Source organism: Diadema antillarum, unplaced genomic scaffold (genome assembly GCF_040938485.1).
Source record: "Diadema antillarum isolate AM-2024a unplaced genomic scaffold, OU_Dant_1.0 scf00000017, whole genome shotgun sequence".
In the NCBI taxonomy this organism is placed as follows: Eukaryota; Metazoa; Echinodermata; class Echinoidea; order Diadematoida; family Diadematidae; genus Diadema; species Diadema antillarum.
This window is the reverse complement of record NW_027270906.1, coordinates 1,309,215-1,329,800: the sequence shown is the minus strand read 5'-3', so window position 1 is coordinate 1,329,800 and position 20,586 is coordinate 1,309,215. Positions and strand designations below refer to the sequence as shown.

The window sequence follows — 20,586 nt, the reverse complement described above, 5'->3', positions numbered from 1 at the left end:
ATTAATCAAATGTTATTTATTCGTCGTTATTTTGATGAAAAAAATTACGAACATTACGATCTGTGCCATGTTTTAAATTCTTCAAGGGTGTAGGTGTAATAAACACCTCTATAGATAACAAACAAAAACAACTTCAACAAAAAATATTCTGTAAGTCATCACGTGCATGATAGAACAACTTAGTATGTTTCGTCTAAACGTATTCTATCTAGATGCAAGTAGAATGATTTATGGAAAATAATGCGTTCGTTTCTATTACATTTATCGGAAACATCTTAATACAAACAGACAAAAAATTAAAGATCAATTTCCATAGTCCTTGTTCAGTTGTTATTCCCTTCACTTCAAGATAAAAATTGATTTCTGATATTTTGTATCATCGAAAGAACTAAGGACTTTCATTTTTAGTTAAGTCACTTGAAATCATTTTGTTCTATATAATTACCATGAATATTGATTCTCCGATAGAGTTTCATAGTTTGGCAAAATGAATAGGTCTGAGAAGCTTCTTATTTTCCAGAACTACAAGGGGAAGATCATTGTAACAGCTCAGGCTTTCGAGTTGATGCCATGCCTTGATTTTAGTTTTATCTCCATATATAACCACAAAACGGTATCTATTGGAAACTTACATTTAACTATAAGTCAAAGCGAATTAATGAACTGTAATGTAAAATAAGATTCTAGTATGGATATTTTGGACTTGAATGTTTTGGCTATTTCGAAGAAGTCGGCATTGTAATGTCAAACACAATGTTTGCACCGTATATGATACCTCCCCCCCCCCCCCCCCAAAAAAAAAAAAAATGCATATAGACATAATATTATGTCTGTTTCTGATAATGGTTCATTATTAGTGAATTGGAAATAATCAATTTTCCAAGTTTTGTCAGGAGATTCAAAGCCATTCTATATCTTTCAGGAATACATAAGCACTGAATATACTAGTAGTCTGATAGTGAAAGATACTGAAACACTGTATCCATGAGTGATACGTCTAATTCCACTCGTAAACAATGATGGAATCTGTTACTTGATTTCCATGATATGATCTGGTATTCCTGAATTTTGTCAATATCATTCCCATCAAAACCGTTACGTACTGCAAACAAGTAACTGTATGTTTGTTTGAGAGCATTCAGTGGAGGTTTGGTGTGGAGGTTGGGCTCAAAGAGATTTAAATTTTATGCTCAATAATAGGCACGAACAACTAGGCATCTCATTGCCTTGATTGGACCATTGTGTGTACACTTGACGTAAGTGGCGCTATACAACAATGCACCTTGCGTCGGTGTTTCGAAGCCGCCCACTTCCGCATTACGAGCATCCTCCCGTCCGCTGAGAGCACACGGTTCCTGTGTCTGTTCGTTCTGTGTAGCATGTATAGCAGCGAGGAAATATTATGCGTGTAAATTTGTATACCACTGTCAGAATTATGTGTGTTTTTCTGGCATCGGGTTCATGCTAACGTGGATTTTAGACCGTACAAGTTGAGCTAAAAATACCGTCAATGTGGCGGCAGCCGCTGTGTCTGCGGTGAAATTGACCACTTTTAGAGACAGTTCTCCGCTGGATTTAATGCAAGGGGAATACAAGTCAAAATGATCAAGAAAGATGCCATGAAGCGGCAGCTGAACCGCATGAAACAACGAGCCAACCAAAATCTGGGAAGGTGAGTAGACCTATTTAGACTGTACTTCACAACTCACGTACAACTCAACGTGTTGAACTAAAACTAGTTAAAGGATACAGTATTCCTTTAGCAGGTCTAGACTATTCTAAAGATATTTCTTGAGACTTCATGAAAGAATGTACAAGACCTACTTACCAGTTGACGACTATTGCAGACCAGCACCAGATCAGACCACGTTACACCCTACAGGAGCAAGAAGAGATAGAGTCGAGCAGTTGAGTTGCAGTAAAATGAAAACTGACCTTGACTATGGTTTCTGTGGAGGGTAGCCACCTTTCAAGTTAGGATGATTGATGTACCCTTGTCTTGTCTTTTATTTTAATTTTACAAAAAAGGGGGGGGGGGGGGCGGGCAGGGCCGTGAAATCTTGGTCAGTTCAAGTCAGACACCGCTGACAGTGCATGCAGTGACACCAATTAATCCAATAGCTTCTCTTCTTCTTCAGGGGTACTGTCCAACACCCCTACCCTAGCCAGCTATGCCAGGATGGCTATACAGGGCAGGGGACAACTGGACAGGAGGTGTGCTGATGTTAGTGCCAATGGTGGCGTGGAGAGAGAAGTTGGAGAAGCTACATGTAGTTGTTTTGCTCTTAAATGTAGCAGAGAGCTGCTGTTGATGTTGTGAACGTGGCCTTGTTCATATTAAATATCTGTGCCGATGGCAATGCATTCCACTCTGTGAATACGGAGTATGATAGTCATTGGTATAAATGAATACTTGTAGCAGTTTTTATGTGTAGCGATTGGGACAAAGCTCGTTAGAAGGCGACTTCTGAAGAACCCTTCAGACCGAATGCAGGGCTTTTCCTACCGGGATGGCCGACGGATAGGTGACCTTGGAATGCACCTTCCCCTTGATCAAACATAAGTTGAATGTTTCCCTCCAATGTCTTTTGTTATATTCATCAGCATGGAGACACAGAAAATCTTTATAAAACATGTGGCACATACATTACATGTACATGTACATATCATGGGGAAAGAGTTCCTTATGCCCCCCCCCCCCCCACCAACTTGCACAACAAACCACCATTCCCCTTACTAATAATAAACTAAATAAAGGTTTAATATGGGAAGTCTTCCCATAAATGTCATAACCTTTATTTAGTCCATTATTAGTAAAAAAAAATAGCAATCTATCCATTTTGTGCAAATTAGTGATGGGACAAAAGGAACTCTTTCCTATTATGGACATCTGTTTAGCCACATATTATACATATTGTAACTGACTATCAGGAAATTATGAATCAAATAATGCAAGTCAACATGCATAATTTGCATTGCATAGTCCCTTTAAACTGCTTCTGACATCGAATTGGTAAACACCTATGCTTGTCGTACTGTACATTGTATAAATACAGAAAGTATTTGTGCAGGTTACAATTACTGCATCATCTTTGAGACAAAAATGTCACATGATCATTTAGGTGATCATTAATCCCAGTGATCTCATGACATGCATAGGAATATATCCATGTTGACATTTGTTGTTTTCCTGTTGTTTTGGTCCTTTTTCATTCATAGTCATCAAGGGTTACTTGGCGACCAATACACTGCAAAACAACAGGGAAGAAGCTTGTTTGCATACTGATGTATGACTGATCACATGCACCCTGTCATTGATTTATAGGTCGCATTTCAAGTTTGATTGATCACATCTACAGTAAAGGGAGAGAAAATGGAACAAGCATACTATGATTTGGCACACCATATAACCCAGGGTTACAGAGTGGTGTATAGGGGCATCTCTTACGATTCTTTAGTGTATAGGCCCTACTGTGTATAATCACTGTGATCATGGTGGCCAACTTTTAGCAAACCTATTGGCAAAAAATGATCCCAATGCCAATATACTTATATTTATAAAGCACTTATCACCTATGATGCTATGATGTTTTTGATGTAATTGCACAATTGTAATAATTTTTTTTTAATGCAATTTACGTTATAACTTTTTTCTTCAAATTTTTTTCTGCAAATATTATTATGATTTTGGACAGTTATTCAGAAGCAGACCATTTTAATCCACAAACGAGGCCCATAATGTTATTTTCATCTGTGGATGTATAACGATTTAGTGTAGTGGTACTGGTGCTGGTGCTGCTGCTGCTGCTTAGTGCAGCTGCTGAGCTTCACATGAATGCACCAGAGTTGGTGTCTCATATACTGACACTACAGTAGCAAGGCATTAGCCAGGGCTCGACACTAACGGTGGCCTGGTGGCCTGGTGGCCCGGGGCCACAAAAAATGAAAGTCGGGCCACCAAATTTCAAAAAAGGGCAAATTTGGTGGCCCGCCTCGGGCCACCAAAATTTTTTGAAAAGTATGTCAATAAATTCGTAACTTTTTGCGCCGGAAATTAGCAGTTAAATTTGTTTAAAGGATGGATGAAAAGGACTGAATGAGTGCCTGAGAGTGAGTGTTGCAAGTTTGTTGAAGTTTACTATAAAACGAGAAATTTTCACGTGCATTTTAATTTCGCGAATTTCGCGAGCGCCAAAATTCGCAAAATTAAAATGCACGCGAAAGTTTTTGTCTACACTACATGCATTGAACACCAGTGGCAATTCGCGAAAATTTCATGCCACGAAAAGGGCTGACAGCTCCAATTCGCGAAAATTTCATGCCGCGAATATATCATGTTTTACAGTATATGAGTAGATATGTCCAACTTCTAATTCTTACTATCATAAAACTTGGATATTTGACTCATTAAAAGAAAAGGACTTTTAATGTTTTTTATTGTTTTTTTCGGGCCACCAAATTTTTCTCTCGGGCCCCCCAAAAATTGAAATTTAGGATTTTGGTGGTCCCATTGGGCCACCAAACAAAAAAGTTAGTGTCAAGCCATGCATTAGCGTTACAAGTTTGGTACCTTAAAAGAAAACGAGAGAGAAAATAATAATTATGTACCTGTACTTAATGTTTAGCATTAAATTTTTTTAAAAGATTAGAAATGCATCAAAATCTTCTTACAAAAGGTCAAAATTATTATATCACCCAATTTTGGTGACCCAGGGTACAATGCCACCAAAGAATAACAGAATAATATCCATATTAGAGTTGATTGATTTGTTCTACATGTGCATAATATATAATGCAGTTTTTGCGGTATTATGAGGGCTTAGAGATGCTGTCCAGTCTGCAGTACGGGATCATCATGTTCAGTAACTTCAAAATGCAAAAAAAAAAGATCACAGCAGTTTTTGCAGTTACCACACATAGAATGTACTTTTGAAAGCCTTGTACGCTTTAAATAACTTGTATTTGATAAGGCATTAGATAATATGGGAGTTCCATGGTATATACCGGGTATATCTGAAGAGGAGACCACTTGACGATGTCTCTGTTTTTGTTTGCATTGCAGGCCAGAAATAGATTGTCTCGTGTTTTACCATCTTGTGCATTTGTCTTTTATCAGTCTGTGTGCAGCCCAAATATATACATTATGTGAATTGAGGGACTGCAGCAATATTAGTAGAACACATCAGCAACAATTTGAGGAAAATCAGACAATCTACTCAAAAGTCATGAATATTTATAGGTTTTGTGACGTCCATCACTGGATGGGAATACTACAACATTTTGTGATGTCATGTACTGACAAAGGCAATTAGAATAAATAAAATTTTAAAAATCAACATATTTTCACTTTTTTAGCATAACAAAAGAACACATAACTTACCCCTTTAATGAAGCAGGGGGAATAGTATATGGTATACCGGTACTAGTGAGTTGAGGGGAATGTGTACTTTACATCAAATTGATAATTTGCAGTACAAGTGAATAAAGTGAATATATTGTACTTGCTGTGGTAAAGGCTCATTGTAAGATTGAATGTTACATATCATGAAATAAACTTTTGAAACCAAACTACACGCAAGCTGTGGTTCTAGGAGAGTCTGATATTTGAGACTAAGTTGACCTGCAATGACCTAATCTGACCCCAGTGCTCATCTCACAGACAAGATGGCCCATACTTTTGGGTCATGGACTTGCTAAGATCAGTAGGTGTTGAGTGTTTAACAGGAAGGGGGCAGTTTTGCCTTGTTATGTCTTGTCAGATATAGAGTACATTGTATTTTATCCCTGTACAAATTGTATGAAGGGGGTGGGGGTGGGGGGTCTACAGTAGGGTTACATGTAGGATTATTGACTTAAGATTCAGGGCTAAGGAAGTTGGACTTGATCTATGGTTCAATTGGATTAGAATGTGGAAGACATGTAGCCTGGAGGTGAATGGGAAAGTACACTTTTTAGGCCTGACCTATCACTCGAAAACTGAAGGTCAGACAGAATAGGATCAGTTCATATCCCCATAATAAGATGAAAAATTAGGGAGTTGATCTTGATCTATGGTTCAAATGGATGAAATATAGAAGAGATATCCTGCACATGCTTGTAGGGAAGGGGAAAACTACTTTTATGACTGATAACCACTTTTAAAAACTAGGGTCCAGAGAAAATAGGATCACTTCATATCGCCGTAATAAGATCAGAAATAAAGAGGCCTCGACAATGTACTGTACATTGTTTGGCACCCACAAGCTGAAGGGAAGAGCAAAATGGCTGCTCCATGATGTAACATTTAAATACACGTGTACATGCAATCTGCTGTCTACTACATTGAACGTGAATGTTCTAGGCCAACTGTTATTTCTGTAAAGCATGTAGGATATACATCATGTGCATTGATAATGGCAATTTTGCAGTCAAGCCCTAGAATCCCTGTATGAATTCTAAAAAACAAAACAAACCAAAACAAAAAAGATGAAGCTAGTGTTTCCATTTCACATGATTTTCTACAGCAGAGAAATGACATCTTTTTGGGATAAAGCTCAAATTTTTCTATGTCAGTTGTTTCTGCTATTGCTTCCCTCTTGAAGGGATAGTGAGATGATGAGAAGTGAGCCAGTTTTTGTTTTAAAAGACAATTTAGCCAGTGACCAACAGACATCAACCTGGCAGAGAAAAAAGGGTAATCCCCACAGAGAATGCATTGTGTCCATTTTTGTGAGTGTCCGAAACAATGAGCATTTCCCATAATGGATGATTATGAAACCAATGATGAAGAAATGTATGTCAAAGATGAAGTTATATCAAATGTATATTAATATCATGAATAATAAACAATACAAAAATTTATCAGTAACCACAAATTGTCTTCATTATCATCTTTTTTTCTGTTACTTTGACTAATTTTGTTCTTTAAAGTACAGAGGAATAAAGATGACCACATGTTATCGCACTTCCTCATTCTAAAGATTAGAGGATTACATGAATGACAGTGGATTTCCTCCTTTGTCACATATTCTTAGGGTCTTACAGACTCTGAGTCAATAGTAAAACCTTTCAACCCAGCCCATATGTATTGTGAAGGTACAGAAACAGACCTCTCTTTATGCTAGGTGGTCACTCCTCCAGCCTTGTAGTGGGGTTAGACTTATGCTCAGACCTTTCTTTGGTACAGCAATAGCTGCCCTTCTTTTGTATGGATGATATGCATGCACGAGACTTCAAATCGTGTAGATCCTGTTAAATTTGACCAGAGAGGATAAAGACCTTTTCATTTTGTATTCACCAAATATATTCTAAGGAGATATTTTGCAAAGTGCGCATTATGATTTAAAGGTGGCTATGGTGCTGAACCAGTGAAACTTCTTTTCACAAGTATACCATTTCAAGATGTAGAGTTTACCAGGCCTCCGAGAGTTGTAACGGGAAATATATTCATAATGAAAGTGTGCATCCTTACTGCAGGAATAACCTTCTATATCACTCTATTATCATCCAGTTCACTATGTTCCCATTGTTCTAATTCCCAGGGTAGTTTTGTTTGGGAGTACTTAAATTGTATGTTGATAATTTGCTAAGGGGTATGTGGTTAAGTTTGCCATAAAAAGATGAAATTTGTTGATTCTGAAATGTCCTTTATTCCATATAAACCAGAAACAGTGAAATAGATACACTTGTATTCAGGATTTGATAGAGAAATGCCAAGTTGAAAGATTTTATGTAATGGGTGTAGGTGTACATCAATCATGTTTTCATAGATTTAAAGGACTTAATGGATTCTTCGAGAACCTTTCTATCAACTTTATGCAAGTTTGATTCTCTGTGCAAGGAAAAGAAATACCAAAAAACTTTTCAGAGTCATGAGACTTGATCACAATGCTCACACCCAATCTACAGTATACTTAATAGACTTAAATTTACTATATTTTTTTTTTTTCAATGGGCACTACAGACTATCAGAAGAGCCGTTCTCAGATTGTAATTATGCAACATAGATGCAACCTCAGGGCTTTTTGTTTTGTTTTGATTTGTTTTGCTAACTAATATATGCCTTTGTGCCTTGCTGTAGGTTGGTTCAAAGAACATGCATGGGTAAACAAATGCCAAAACCAGTTAGTATCAGAGCTGACTGTATAGGACCACTTTGTTTTATTAAGACATTGTTTTTGGATATCTCAGCCATTTCAAAACTGATTGTCATCAAATAAATGTTTAATTCATGGTAGAATATTATGCTCTAATATTTCTGTTTTTTTATTATCTCATACTAAAAGTTAAAACCCATGTTCCCATCTCAACCAAAACTATGTCATCCCTTTGAATGTGTGTAAAGTTTCTCACACTTGGCTGTGGTGGTTTTTTTTTCTGTCTTTTTTCTTTTTTGCATAATGGGCACAATAGGGAAGGAGGAGGTATTTTACAAAGAATTCAAATTGATCTTTAAAGTTAAGATCAGCTCAAAATTACAGTATACCACTGGTTTCCATGTTCAGTTAAATCATTAAATGTTTTCAGAATCCACTTCAAATTGTTATCTGAATTTCACACAAATTCCTTTGTCATTTATATTATATTTTATATCGTTTATATTATATACCAAAATTTTCATTTCCATTTAGCAAGTTGGAATACCATTGAAGACATACATGTACACAGCATGCCATAATTTTGAGGTGATCTTAACTTTTAAAATCGACTTAAATTCTTTGTGAAAGTTTTCCAACAGTGATGAGCGTACATTGTACATGTATTGTACAGTAGACTTGTAAATCCAGTGTACTGTGATGAGGAGCTCGTAATTGCAGTTGCTTGCTTTGTAATCAATTGAGCAGGAGTAAAGTCAGTGTTCGAGATGTATACACATTTTGTAATATGCCATCTGTAGGGGAGCCATGCCGTGGAGTTTATATTGTAATGTATAACTGCATGTCTGTGCTGCTATACGCAAGTCCTTTTTTAGTGCATGCTTACCGTGAACATTGTTAAACAGAAAAGTTTGCGTGTAGGCAGTGTCTGTGTTGAACATTGTTTAATGCAGCGTACAATTTACCGAGCCATTAAAAGAGTAATTTTCTTATATATTATGACCCATCATTGTGCTGGTATGTTGTGCTGTTCAAACATTGTAGCTGTCTTGTAATACTATGCTGTCATACATTCTTCTAGTGTTTGCTGTTGCCATGAGCTGTAGGTTATCAAAAGTTAATTTCAGTGCAGAGTGTTGGTCGGTGTCATTTGATAGCCTAATGATACTACACTCAAGGTTCGTCATCTTATCCTTGTAGCCAGTAGATGTCTGCCAGAAAAAGGTCAAATGAAGGCGCCCTACCCCTGCCCTTGGCCCTACCCCCCCCCCCCCCCCCCCAATTGTATTGAATCGTGTAAATTTCAGCCATATTATAAGTAGGCTGGGCTTTTTCTCTCTTTTATTACTTTCTTATGTCTTATTTTTCAGTGCTTTGTTCTTTTGCTTCAAGTGTGTTCATACCCATTTTTGTACGTTACAGGGAATAATTTTCCTGGTATCGCATCGCAATTCGCTATGCACTTTTACACCACTGCTACCTACACAAACTATCTTTTGTGTAGCAGTTTTCTTCCATAGAAATGTACAGGATACCATTTGAAATATTGTTCATCGGCTGAAATTGCTAATCAACATTTGAGTTGGAAAATTATTCCAGTATTATCTATTGTTCAATAAAAACATTACAAAAAACAAAAACTTCTCGGCTGTAGTAATGAGAGACCATGTTATTGTGCTATGAAAACAGGGACTAAAGTGCATCATACAGTATCCCTCCTCAAATATGTAAACATGGTAGGATTAGAATAGCTACAATGTGTAGAATGTCTGCTTCTTTATCACAGTGTTGTCCATACTTGTGTTGACCTCAAATGTATTTAACCCGTTGAGGACAGGCTGATTTTGCTATAGCACGCATTTCTCATAGACGCCTGCCAGAGTATTCTTGGGACTCATCCTCAATGGGTTAATAGTGGTGTCAATTTGAGGCAGTGATGCCGGTATTTCTACAAGGAAAATTTATTGTTCTAAAAAAAAATAAGAATTATTTTGCCGACAGAAAGTTATTTTGATTTAAAAGCTTCTTTATACTGACTGTAATTTAATTTAGGGCCTACATGTACTTCATAACTTTATGGCCTATGTAATGTTGCTTGCATCAAAATTCTTGTTTGTTACGTGCTGGGAGGACTGGTTTGACTCGTTGTGTTAGGAAGTTGACTTCCTTAGTCATGAGAATTGACTGAAGATATTAAGCAGATGGTGATTACATTGTATTACACACGCAAAAAGAAATTTCCTCAAATTGTAATGAAGTAGTGGTTGTTTATAATGTAATGTACATTTACTGTGTCTTTAAATCCACCATTATACAGAACTTCTCTTTATAACCGATATAGCCATTGATGTACCGTGTGTACCCAATGTACACTCGTACATACGTGTACCATATAATATGTATTTTTGTCACAATGCTGACTTGGAGACTGTTCAAATATATCTACAGTTGCACGAAATGACACATGTAGAGTGTGGTGTCACAAAACTTGTAATTACAGTAGAATATTTTATCCTTTTGCTGTGCACAACCAGGTGATTGATAAAGTTGTCATTGTAACCATGATGCGTCATTGTATCAAAACAGATGAACCGTCTATCATTTCCTAGCATAGGTTATAGGGATAAAATGCCTATTGTGAATAGATACTATCTCTTCTGTTGTCGAATTCCTTTTTTTTTTTTTTCTTCCATGTCCGGTGAAAGGACAGAAATCAACTGCAAAGGAAGTGATGTGAACAGACAGGAGATATTGGCACTGACACTTTACTGACTATTCAGACTAAAAGGAAATTGTGACATCACAAAATTACGTACAAATTGTACACTATACATGTAGGCCTACCTACCTACGTACCCACCTACTGACCTACAGAGATACCCTACTAGTCATGCTTCCCCCACTCACACCCACACACACATACACAGTACACACACACATACAGTCACCCACACAGACTGCTAAATTACACAATGAGATTAAAAGAACTGATCGGCCAATATTATGGTTTTTCGATTGAATATGCTCATTGTGATACATTTGAAAAATCATTATTTGTGCAGGTCTGTTACAGTAGTATAGTATATAGAACCGTTCGTCATGGAATATGTGCATCGAAGTGAATATGATACAAATTCTACACTTAGTAGATTAGGAAGTTGGAGGAAGATGGTAACTGCTTGATATTCGTTTGGAAAATAATTATATTTGGAGATGGGCCAACCTTCCCCAAACATACAGAGTAGTTTCCCCTTTATAATACATTCTTTATATTTTAAGTCTAAGTACACAATTACTTGTAACAGCCTGCAACAGGAAAGCTAGGGAAGGGGATTTCATTTTTTTTTCTTCCTTGCTGTCTAAATTGTGGTAGAATACAGTGAAAGTACAACACATTCTCCGAGGAATAGAATCAAATGAATTGAAGGAAAAGGTCGAAAGATGATATTAACTAGGGCTTTTTCAGATCATCAGTATACTGTATGTCTTTAATATTAAAATTAACACACTATTATAGAGCACTCTTGACATACATTGTGTATGGAAATACATTTGTAGGTCTGGGTTGTGCTCTTTTTCAGCCCCAGATATAGATATGGATTGTGTATGTGCACTGTGTCAAACAGCTAGTTCTAAAAGGGAAGAAAAGAAGGAAAGCTGTACCTTCTCCAACAGCATCATACATTTAATATACAGTGAACCTCTCTTATCCGGCCTCCCTTTATCCGGATCTCTCTATTATACGGATGCATTCTCGCCGTGATTTGTTTTTTTTTTTTAAATAATTACGGGAGGAAAGGGGGATTCCCAACTCCTTGAGAACTCCTACACAAACATACATGAATTACATATTACTTCCAACATGATTAACATACTGTATATTACATCAAATTTCCTTCAAAATTGCTTACCTTCAGACATTTTAACATCCCCAAACATCCCCAAATCATCACAAGAACATGGACAGATTATGCGCTCGAGTCCTCTCACATGTAACAATGAAAAGGTTGCAGTATACACATTACTACATGTGGTACTACAATGGGCTACATCAGTACATGTGTATGTATATGCACATGTATGAAGCATTGAGTCTCCCGTATCCGGCCAAATCCCTTATCCGGATGAGCCCCGGTCCCGACTTGTCCGGATACGAGAGGTTCAACTGTAATACATGTAGGTACAATGTACATTATAATAGATTTCAGTGTGCTTTGAGTGTATAGAAGCACACAATGGCCTGTGGGATCTTGTCATGTATATTCCACTGAAATAAATTCATGAGAACGAGGGAGTGAACGCTGTCAGGCTTATAGAACGTCCCCTGAGTCCGCTTCTCCATTTCCTTGTTAGGAGAAGTGCTCAAAAGGAATTGACTAACAACTTGACAAGTGTGTGTGAGGATTGCACGGTTTACAGCACTACCAGCCATCCTTGTAATTTGTCGTTGTTTCATTTTGTTTTCTTGGTTTTGGGGGGCTGGTAAGAGGAAAAGGGGAAGGCCATGTGACAAGTAAAACCTTCAACCTGACAAGTGTAGTGAGCACACTTACAACAGATTGTATCACGAAAGCCATTTAGGTTTTGATATTTCTATATATGCAATAGACACAATTCATGGTGTGCTGGGAAGAACGACACAAATGCATGCAATTCAAGGAAGGTGTGCCCATGGAAGAACGAAGCAAACGCACTCTCTGTATGTGTTATACGTATGGGCGTGCAGTTGCATCAGTTTTCCAGGCACACCTTCCTTGAATCGCTTGCATTCGTGTCGTTCTTCCGGGCACACAACGGATTGTAGATTGCACAAAATGATGTAGTTTGAACAAGGTAGATTTCCTGATTGATACCTCATTGAACCCACAATATTGATCCTATGTAGGCAAGTGATCTTTCACTACACCGGAAGAGCTTTGAATTGGAGGCCGAGGGGTGTAAAATCCCCCCCCCCCCCATTACTCATTTACAGTGTAGAAGTTTCTTAATAGTTAAAGACTTTGTAAGGTAATAAATTCAAGGACAGATATAGCTGTGACAGTATCTTGTCATGCTCTTCAAAATAGAAACCAGGCCAAGGTGATTACACTTTCATCATTATCTTTATGAAGCATTGAAAACTTTACCCTAATTAATGCAGAAAATCTGAGGCATGCACCGAACCAATGCTTGAAAAAGTGAAGTGAAAAATGTGTGACGCTTGCCTAGTCGACATGTTGCAATGGGGTTGGCAGCGTGTCGCGTGGAGGAACATTTTACATATAATTTTTCTATGCTTCAAATATGATGTTAAGTGAGAAACAAAAGCTTGGGGGAAGGAGGTAATAAAACAACAATGGTCAGAGAAAATGTTGATGAAAAGGCTTGAATGATAGTGCATAAATACTAAAACAGCTTGATTACTAATAATCTCTAATATATATACAATTTGTCGCTTAGATGCATGTATCTTGTACGTAGAATATCATTCACGTTTTAAAATGTCAATAACAGGATCAAAACAAAAAGCTCAAAATGCTGAATGGGAGCTAAATTCTTCCATATGTGGGATGGCTTTCCTCGTATGTAGAGGAAATTAGTGACAGTCCATGTTTACAACATGAAAGCAGTCTCGTACATCTGACTTGTGATAGTGACAATTCTCAGTGTTCCATCCTGAAGAATATATATATGCCATTTATAAAAAGACAAGTGATTGCTTAAGTTCATGTTGTTGATATATTTAGTGCTAGTGTTTTAGGGGCTATTGAATTCCACAGACAGTGATAATGGATGTCTTCCATCTATTAAAGATAATAAAAAGTTTTGGTACCTCAAAAGTTTCCCTGAATTTCCTTGTCTTAGTTTGTGTTTCAGGTTAAAGTACCTTTCGTATAACTAACACTGTGAGACTTACTCGCCCCAAAGTGCTCTCATGTCGTAGTAATCATGCAATTAACTGCAACCAGCAGCCCCATACACATAGCGTAATCGGGCTTCGCATTGTAGCATTCAGGATCATGACAGAATTAGTATCGCGGGTAAATATCAACTTAAAATTCCAAAATTTCTTCAATTTGAAGACTTACCAATTAAGTTGAAGTATTTAAAACAGGCTTCGGACAACGTTTGGTTCTGCCAATAGTCCCTTTCTGTTGAATTGATGACTGAATGTGACTCGGTCGAGAGGACCTTGGGAGAGCTACATACACTGAATACTACAGCCAGTGCATGCGAACACATCACATGCGCACAAATTTCAAATCCATGAACGGATAAGATGTTTGTGTGCGCATGCGCTGGATGTAGTATTCAGTGTATATGTAGCTCTCCCAAGGTCCTCTCGACCGAGTCACATTCAGTCATCAATTCGAACAGAAAGAAATTTTTGGATTTTAAGTTGACATTTACCCGCGATACTAATTCTGTCATGATCCTGAATGCTACAATGCAAAGCCCCATTACGCTATGCGTATGGGGCTGCTGGTCGCAGTTAGCTATGCGTATGGGGCTGCACGCTGCTGGTCGCAGTCATTGGTTTCGTACAATACTATATACTGTACCTCGCCGCGGTACCGCGACGCCTCTGGTACGAAACCATTATTGCATGATTACTAAGACATGAGAGCACTTTGGGGCGAGTAATTCTCACAGACAACATACTTTAACCTGAAACACAAACCAAGACAAGGAAATTCAGGGAAACTTTTGAGGTACCAAAACTTTTTATTATCTTTAAGAGGAAATGTTGATGACTTCACATTTTTAATCAAATTCCTGGAACGCTGTGTTATCTCCAGCAATAAAGCGGATGGTTTATCAACACACTTTGTATCTGTAACCTTGTGTGACATCAGTGGAGTTTTAAAAAATCCTATTTTCACAGAATTCTTGAGTGTGAATGGACTAAAAGGGTCATTTGCCTCACATAACAAGTGTTTGAATAAGACTGATGACATAAAAACAACTGATCGCAAAAAAATATGAGCAGGTCAAATTGACCCAAGCTATTGTAACAGGTTGATCATTACCCAAAGCCATGTAACATGGTGTCCAGTGTCGATCTTGAAATAGAGGGTGCTCCAATTACAACAAAGCATTGTTAAAGCAAAATTTCATTTCAAGGAAGTAAAAATTCAGGTCCCAAAATTATTACTCTTATGTTGTTCTGCTATAACAAAATTTTGGCATACAAATTACAATCATATGAAAAGAAGCATGCTGGTCCTGAGGTCTTCGCTATAATAGGAGTGGCTTGCAGTTTTACCAATGCGCATGATCTTGCTTAAATATGAAGAATTCCAGAAAGGATGTGTTATTGGAGTTAAAAACGTTGATAGATATCTTGAAATTGAAGAAAACAGCTTGTGTTGATATATTTTCTAAGATATAGGCCTACATGTGGTGTCATGATAAAACTGGTAATTCTTGTAGCAGTTTTATGTAGAAACTTTCTTTTGAGGGAGATGTTTTCAGGGAATGGAACCCTTTCTATACTTTACACCAGAAATCTTCAGTGAACCGCAGGGCTCATTCTGGAGAGCATCTGCCTCCCAGTCCAAATGACCCGGGTTCAATTCCAAAGTCTCGCTGAGCAATGCTGTGTGTAATCATAATGTCCCTTCTAGTAAGAGGCAAAACTCTGTCCTATGGGTAAGTCCCATGCATGAGGGAGTTGCGGCTCATGCACGTAAAAGATCCCACTTCATTCATTCATCACAAAGAGCAGGGTGCTAACCCGCCAAAGTGGTCCACCTACAATGTACTTGCCCACACAAGAAAAATTGGCAATAGATGCTGACCTCTCGTAGTTTGCCCCAGGTGACTAGCAATATTCAAGCAATCGATATAAATTACAGACATCTGTAGTTACCAGGCATACTGTGCTATACAAATACGTTCTGTAAATTGCACAAAATAAATTGCTATTCAGTAGCTGCTGTGTTATATCTCATTTTGACCAAAATGAAATGGATGCAAAGTGTGAGGGTTTATGTTTGTGATCTGATTTCTGTAGGAAGCAAATGCTATTTGCTCTCTGTACTCAAATACTAGCTCCCTGTTGTTAGAAAGTGATTAGCTATACATTGACGACAGTGCGTGATTTATGATCCCATTCAAAATTTCATGGATTTACAACCTTCTTCCTGAAGATATATCATCCAGCATCTTCAGAAGGCGTTTAGAATGCTTTGCTATATCTTTGGTGTACTGGCTGTCTAACATAGTGTTAAAGTTAATTTTTGTACACTCTTAGGGCTCTTTTAAGAAGGCTTTAATAAATATAGTAAAATCACATGTACAGAATGGTAGGGGTAATACACTGTATATCCTGTGCATGAAATTATTCCGATCTTTAGATATGCTGGCAATGATGACTGTTACGTGGAAAGAGGTGTTAGTCACTGAATTACAGATGTAAATTATAATAATAATGATATTTTTTGTAGAAAAATAAGAATTAGTCTATGAGAGAGTCGTGAGGTGGCCGCTTCTTTGCGTCACTTTATGTTGCAAATGTTTGGTTGTGGTCGATATCACTCTATGCCAGTTCACAGAATCTGAGCATGTGAGCACTGATAATGGTCATAGCAGACCTTCTCTTAAAGATAATATAAAGTTTGGTACCTCAAAAGTTTCCCTGAATTTCCTTGTCTTAGTTTGTGTTTCAGGTTAAAGTACCTTTCATATAACTAACACTGTGAGACTTACTCGCCCCAAAGTGCTCTCATGTCTTAGTAATCATGCAATTATTAACTGCGAACAGCAGCCCCATACGCATAGCGTAATGGGGCTTCGCATTGTAGCATTCAGGATCATGACAGATTTAGTATCGCGGGTAAATATCAACTTAAAATCAAAAAATTTCTTCAATTTGAAGACTTACCAATTAAGTTGAAGTATTGAAAACAGGTTTCGGGCAACGTTTGGTGCTGCCAGTAGTCCCTTTCTGTTCGAATTGATGACTGAATGTGACTCGGTCGAGAGGACCTTGGGAGAGCTACATACACTGAATACTACGGCCAGCGCATACGCACACAAACATCTTATCCGTTCATGGATTTGAAATTTGTGCGCATGTGATGTGTCTTTAAAAATGTTCCCCCCCCCCCCCCCCTCAGTTGTTGTTTTTTCAGTTGTCATGTCACATGCTGGTATTCCTCATTCTGACATGATTGAGTGTAGTTGTACAGTATTTATTACTTTCATTTATTTGTTTCCTTATAGCACTTTGTGGTGAAGGAAAAAAACATTGTTGTTTCATATTACACTCATTAGATACTGGAGTTCCAAGTTTCACAGAAACAGCTAGCAGAGCATTTACCGAGAGCTGTTTCTCCCATATGCCCAAAATGGTGGGTGATCACGAAACCTCTGTAATTTACTTTTTTCCTCTCTATCTGTTGTAAATACTGTAATCTCTCAGATTTGTTTGAACAAAAACAAAAATGTAATAAACTTTACTTGGCACGTGACCATGAAGTGTACATCAGTGACTGTTAGCTCTTCCTCAAGGTGGCAAGTGGGCAATGGAGCTCAAACATCCTCAATGATGAAGAGAAGTGTCACATCTTCAATAGGAAACTTTTTTATACTAGTGTGAACAAGGATGGCATTCTTGTTCTTTAGCAGTGCCAAATGGTTAAGGTCTACTCATTGTAAAGTCTACCTGGTTACAACCCATTTTGATTTTGCGAAAAGCATGTTCAGGACGTGAACATCATGACCTCATGGCTCTGCTCCCCCCCCCCCCCCCGCCTGATTTTTACACCCGATTACGTAATCCATGCTAGAATCGAAGAGACTGAAATCCATCATACACACATCCTCGATTCTAGTACTGAACATTCCAGAGAACCTGGAGTGTTCACAATTTTTATGCCTCCGCCACGAAGTGGTGCCGGAGGCATTATGTTTTCGGGTTGTCCGTCCGTCCGTCCGTCTTTCCGTCCGTCCGTCCTTCCGTCCGTAATGAATTTTGTGGACGGCGTAACTAAAAAAGCTTTTGAGGTATCCTAATGAAACTTGGCATGTGTGTGTATTAGGGGGTGAAGTTGTGCCTATCAACTGTTGGGTGCACATGCTCAAGGTCAAAGGTCAAAAGGTCAAGGTCAAATACATAAAATTTCACTATTTCCACCATATCTATGCAATGCCTAAAGATATTTTCTTGAAACTTAGTGTATACATGTATTACCCAATTAAAATTCTCTGGTGAAAGTTTGGGGTCATGAGTCAAAGGTCAAAAGGTCAAGTAAAAATATTAAAACTTCACTTTTTACTCCGTATCTTGGAAATTGTTCAACGTATCTTCATGGAACATAGTATATATATACATGTACTGACTGGCAGTGATTATCTAGAGAATTTAGGGTTCCTGGGTCAAAGGTCAGGGGTCAAAGGTCAAGGGCAACACTTCAAAATTTTACTATTTCCCTCATTTATGCAATGCCAGCAGGATTATTATTTTTTTACACTTGTTGTATGCATGTATAACCTAATAGAGATTCTCTGGATGCTTTCTTTTTTCTTCTTTTTTTTTGTTTGCCTCAAAGGTCAAAAGGTCAAAGATCAAGGGAAAGTGCTGAACTAACTTTTTCCTCCATATCTCAGAAGTGGCTCAAGTTATCTTGAAACTTACTACATATTTATGCATGTTGTGCCTGACAGTGATTATCCTATGAATTTTAGGGTCAAAGGCCAGATGAAAATGGTAACAATGAACTTTTCAGTACAGAAATTGCACTTTTTCTCCATACCTTGAAAATTACTCAATGCATAAACTTATGAATGGGTCAAAGTCAAGTTAAAGTCCTTAAATCCCCAAATACATGCTCTCCTATTCATCCAATTAAACCTAGGTCAAGGAAGATGAACATTCAACACATTTGTGACAACTTGTCATTTTGATATTTTGCCAATTTTGTGAAAATGTAATCACACATTGTCTACATGTACTATAGACCTATTGGGAGAATCATGCATTATGGCGGAGGCATACCAGTCGCCTTAGCGACATTTCTAGTTTCAAATGGTATCATCTTCATGGGATGAAATACTCCATCAGGAATTCCCGACGATTTCGCGAGTGGGTAAATTCGTGATCGTGGAGTCTTGTACTGAACGGAAAAATGTACACGTGTTCATCCACATTTAGAGATCAGAGTCAATATTTTCGCGTGTCTTTAATTTTTGCGAATAACACCTGTCTCGCAAAATTCGCGAAAATGAAAACCTTGCAAAATATTCGGCGTATACAGAAAAAAATCAGTTGATGTCAACAGTCGAAGATGGCTATATTCAAATTTTGTTAATATTCAGAAATGTTTATACTAGTGACAGGCGTCTCGGAAGGTATATCATATCAAATTTGTTTCTGTTTTGCAGAATTTTTGATATATTTGTATCATGTTGCTACACTTTGGTTAAATTTTGGAAATGAGATTGACTTCCACACATTAGCCTTTCATATTGTAGATGATTCAAAGTGGACCTCCAGAGTATCAGGAACTTTGTGGGAATGGACAGAGTGGAAATCATAGTCCTGACTTCTATGGTGGTAATAGGGCCATGTGTGCCTGCTTGTAATCAAACCCTTTCTAAGACTGCTTTTGTCAGTGTGTATCATGGCAACCACATGCAATTAGAAACAGAAGAAAGACGAAATAAAGAAACTTTTACATTCATGTGCTTAGATTATTGATGTTTTGGGCTTTATCTTGTCGCACACTCTTCAGACACCACATGCCTTGCTTGGATAAGAGTTGGTTGGTAGTTCAAGTAATTGCAATTAGAGTGTAGCTATAGGTGGTATGGAGTGTATTACACAGTGCTGGACCCTTTATAGTGGAATTGTCCAAATACAGCTCAAGTAACTCAGAGTGTCAAATGTGCTTTGGATGCTTGTCTGGCAGTTTGCTGCCCATGCAATCTGAGAGATTATTGCTTTGATGATATACCGGTATTATGTATTTGAGACCCATCAAGTTAAGTGTGCATTACAAGCAATAGATATCAAATATCTCATAGGGTATCTTGTAGAGGAACTGCGACCCAAACAGGTTCTGTGTTGGTTTCTCTGTGACAGGTGCGGAGGGAGGGGATAGCATGTCATGACTGCCACAGACAGTGAAGAAGGGGAATTAGGAAAGAAGCAAACATTGATATTCTTTCTCAGACAGTGTGTAGAGTGAACTACATTCACATGTCATACTAAGCTACAAAGGCATTATCAACCAGTTGCAGATGAAACAAAAACCCAGCTTTTAATGCTCCAAAATATATAGTTCTAAAATGTGAGTTAGGGATAGAAACAACCAACAGTATATTAAGTGTCGAGTATTGCTAAATATACAAAATGTGAACGGCTATTTAGATGTACAATGTACCATATATTATGATAAAATTGTTTCGACATGTAGCAATGACCATTATGGTTTATTGAGAAAATGGTGATATCTCCTTATATTTTAGGCTTTTATGCAAAATTTTTATATTGTAGGATTTTCTGTGATACAACTGACCTACACAT

The 20,586-nt window shown here is 37.7% G+C and overlaps 1 protein-coding gene across 1 annotated transcript in view; it reads left to right on the top strand.

Annotated features, from left to right (window-relative positions):
• Positions 1-1,348: 1,348 nt before the first annotated feature.
• Positions 1,349-20,586, top strand: part of LOC139727118 (rho GTPase-activating protein 17-like) — a 93,970-nt gene continuing 74,732 nt past the window's right edge. The window contains 1 exon segment of the mRNA XM_071638102.1: positions 1,349-1,672. Within this exon segment, the coding sequence (XP_071494203.1) occupies positions 1,602-1,672 (71 nt within the window). The 5' untranslated portion in view covers positions 1,349-1,601.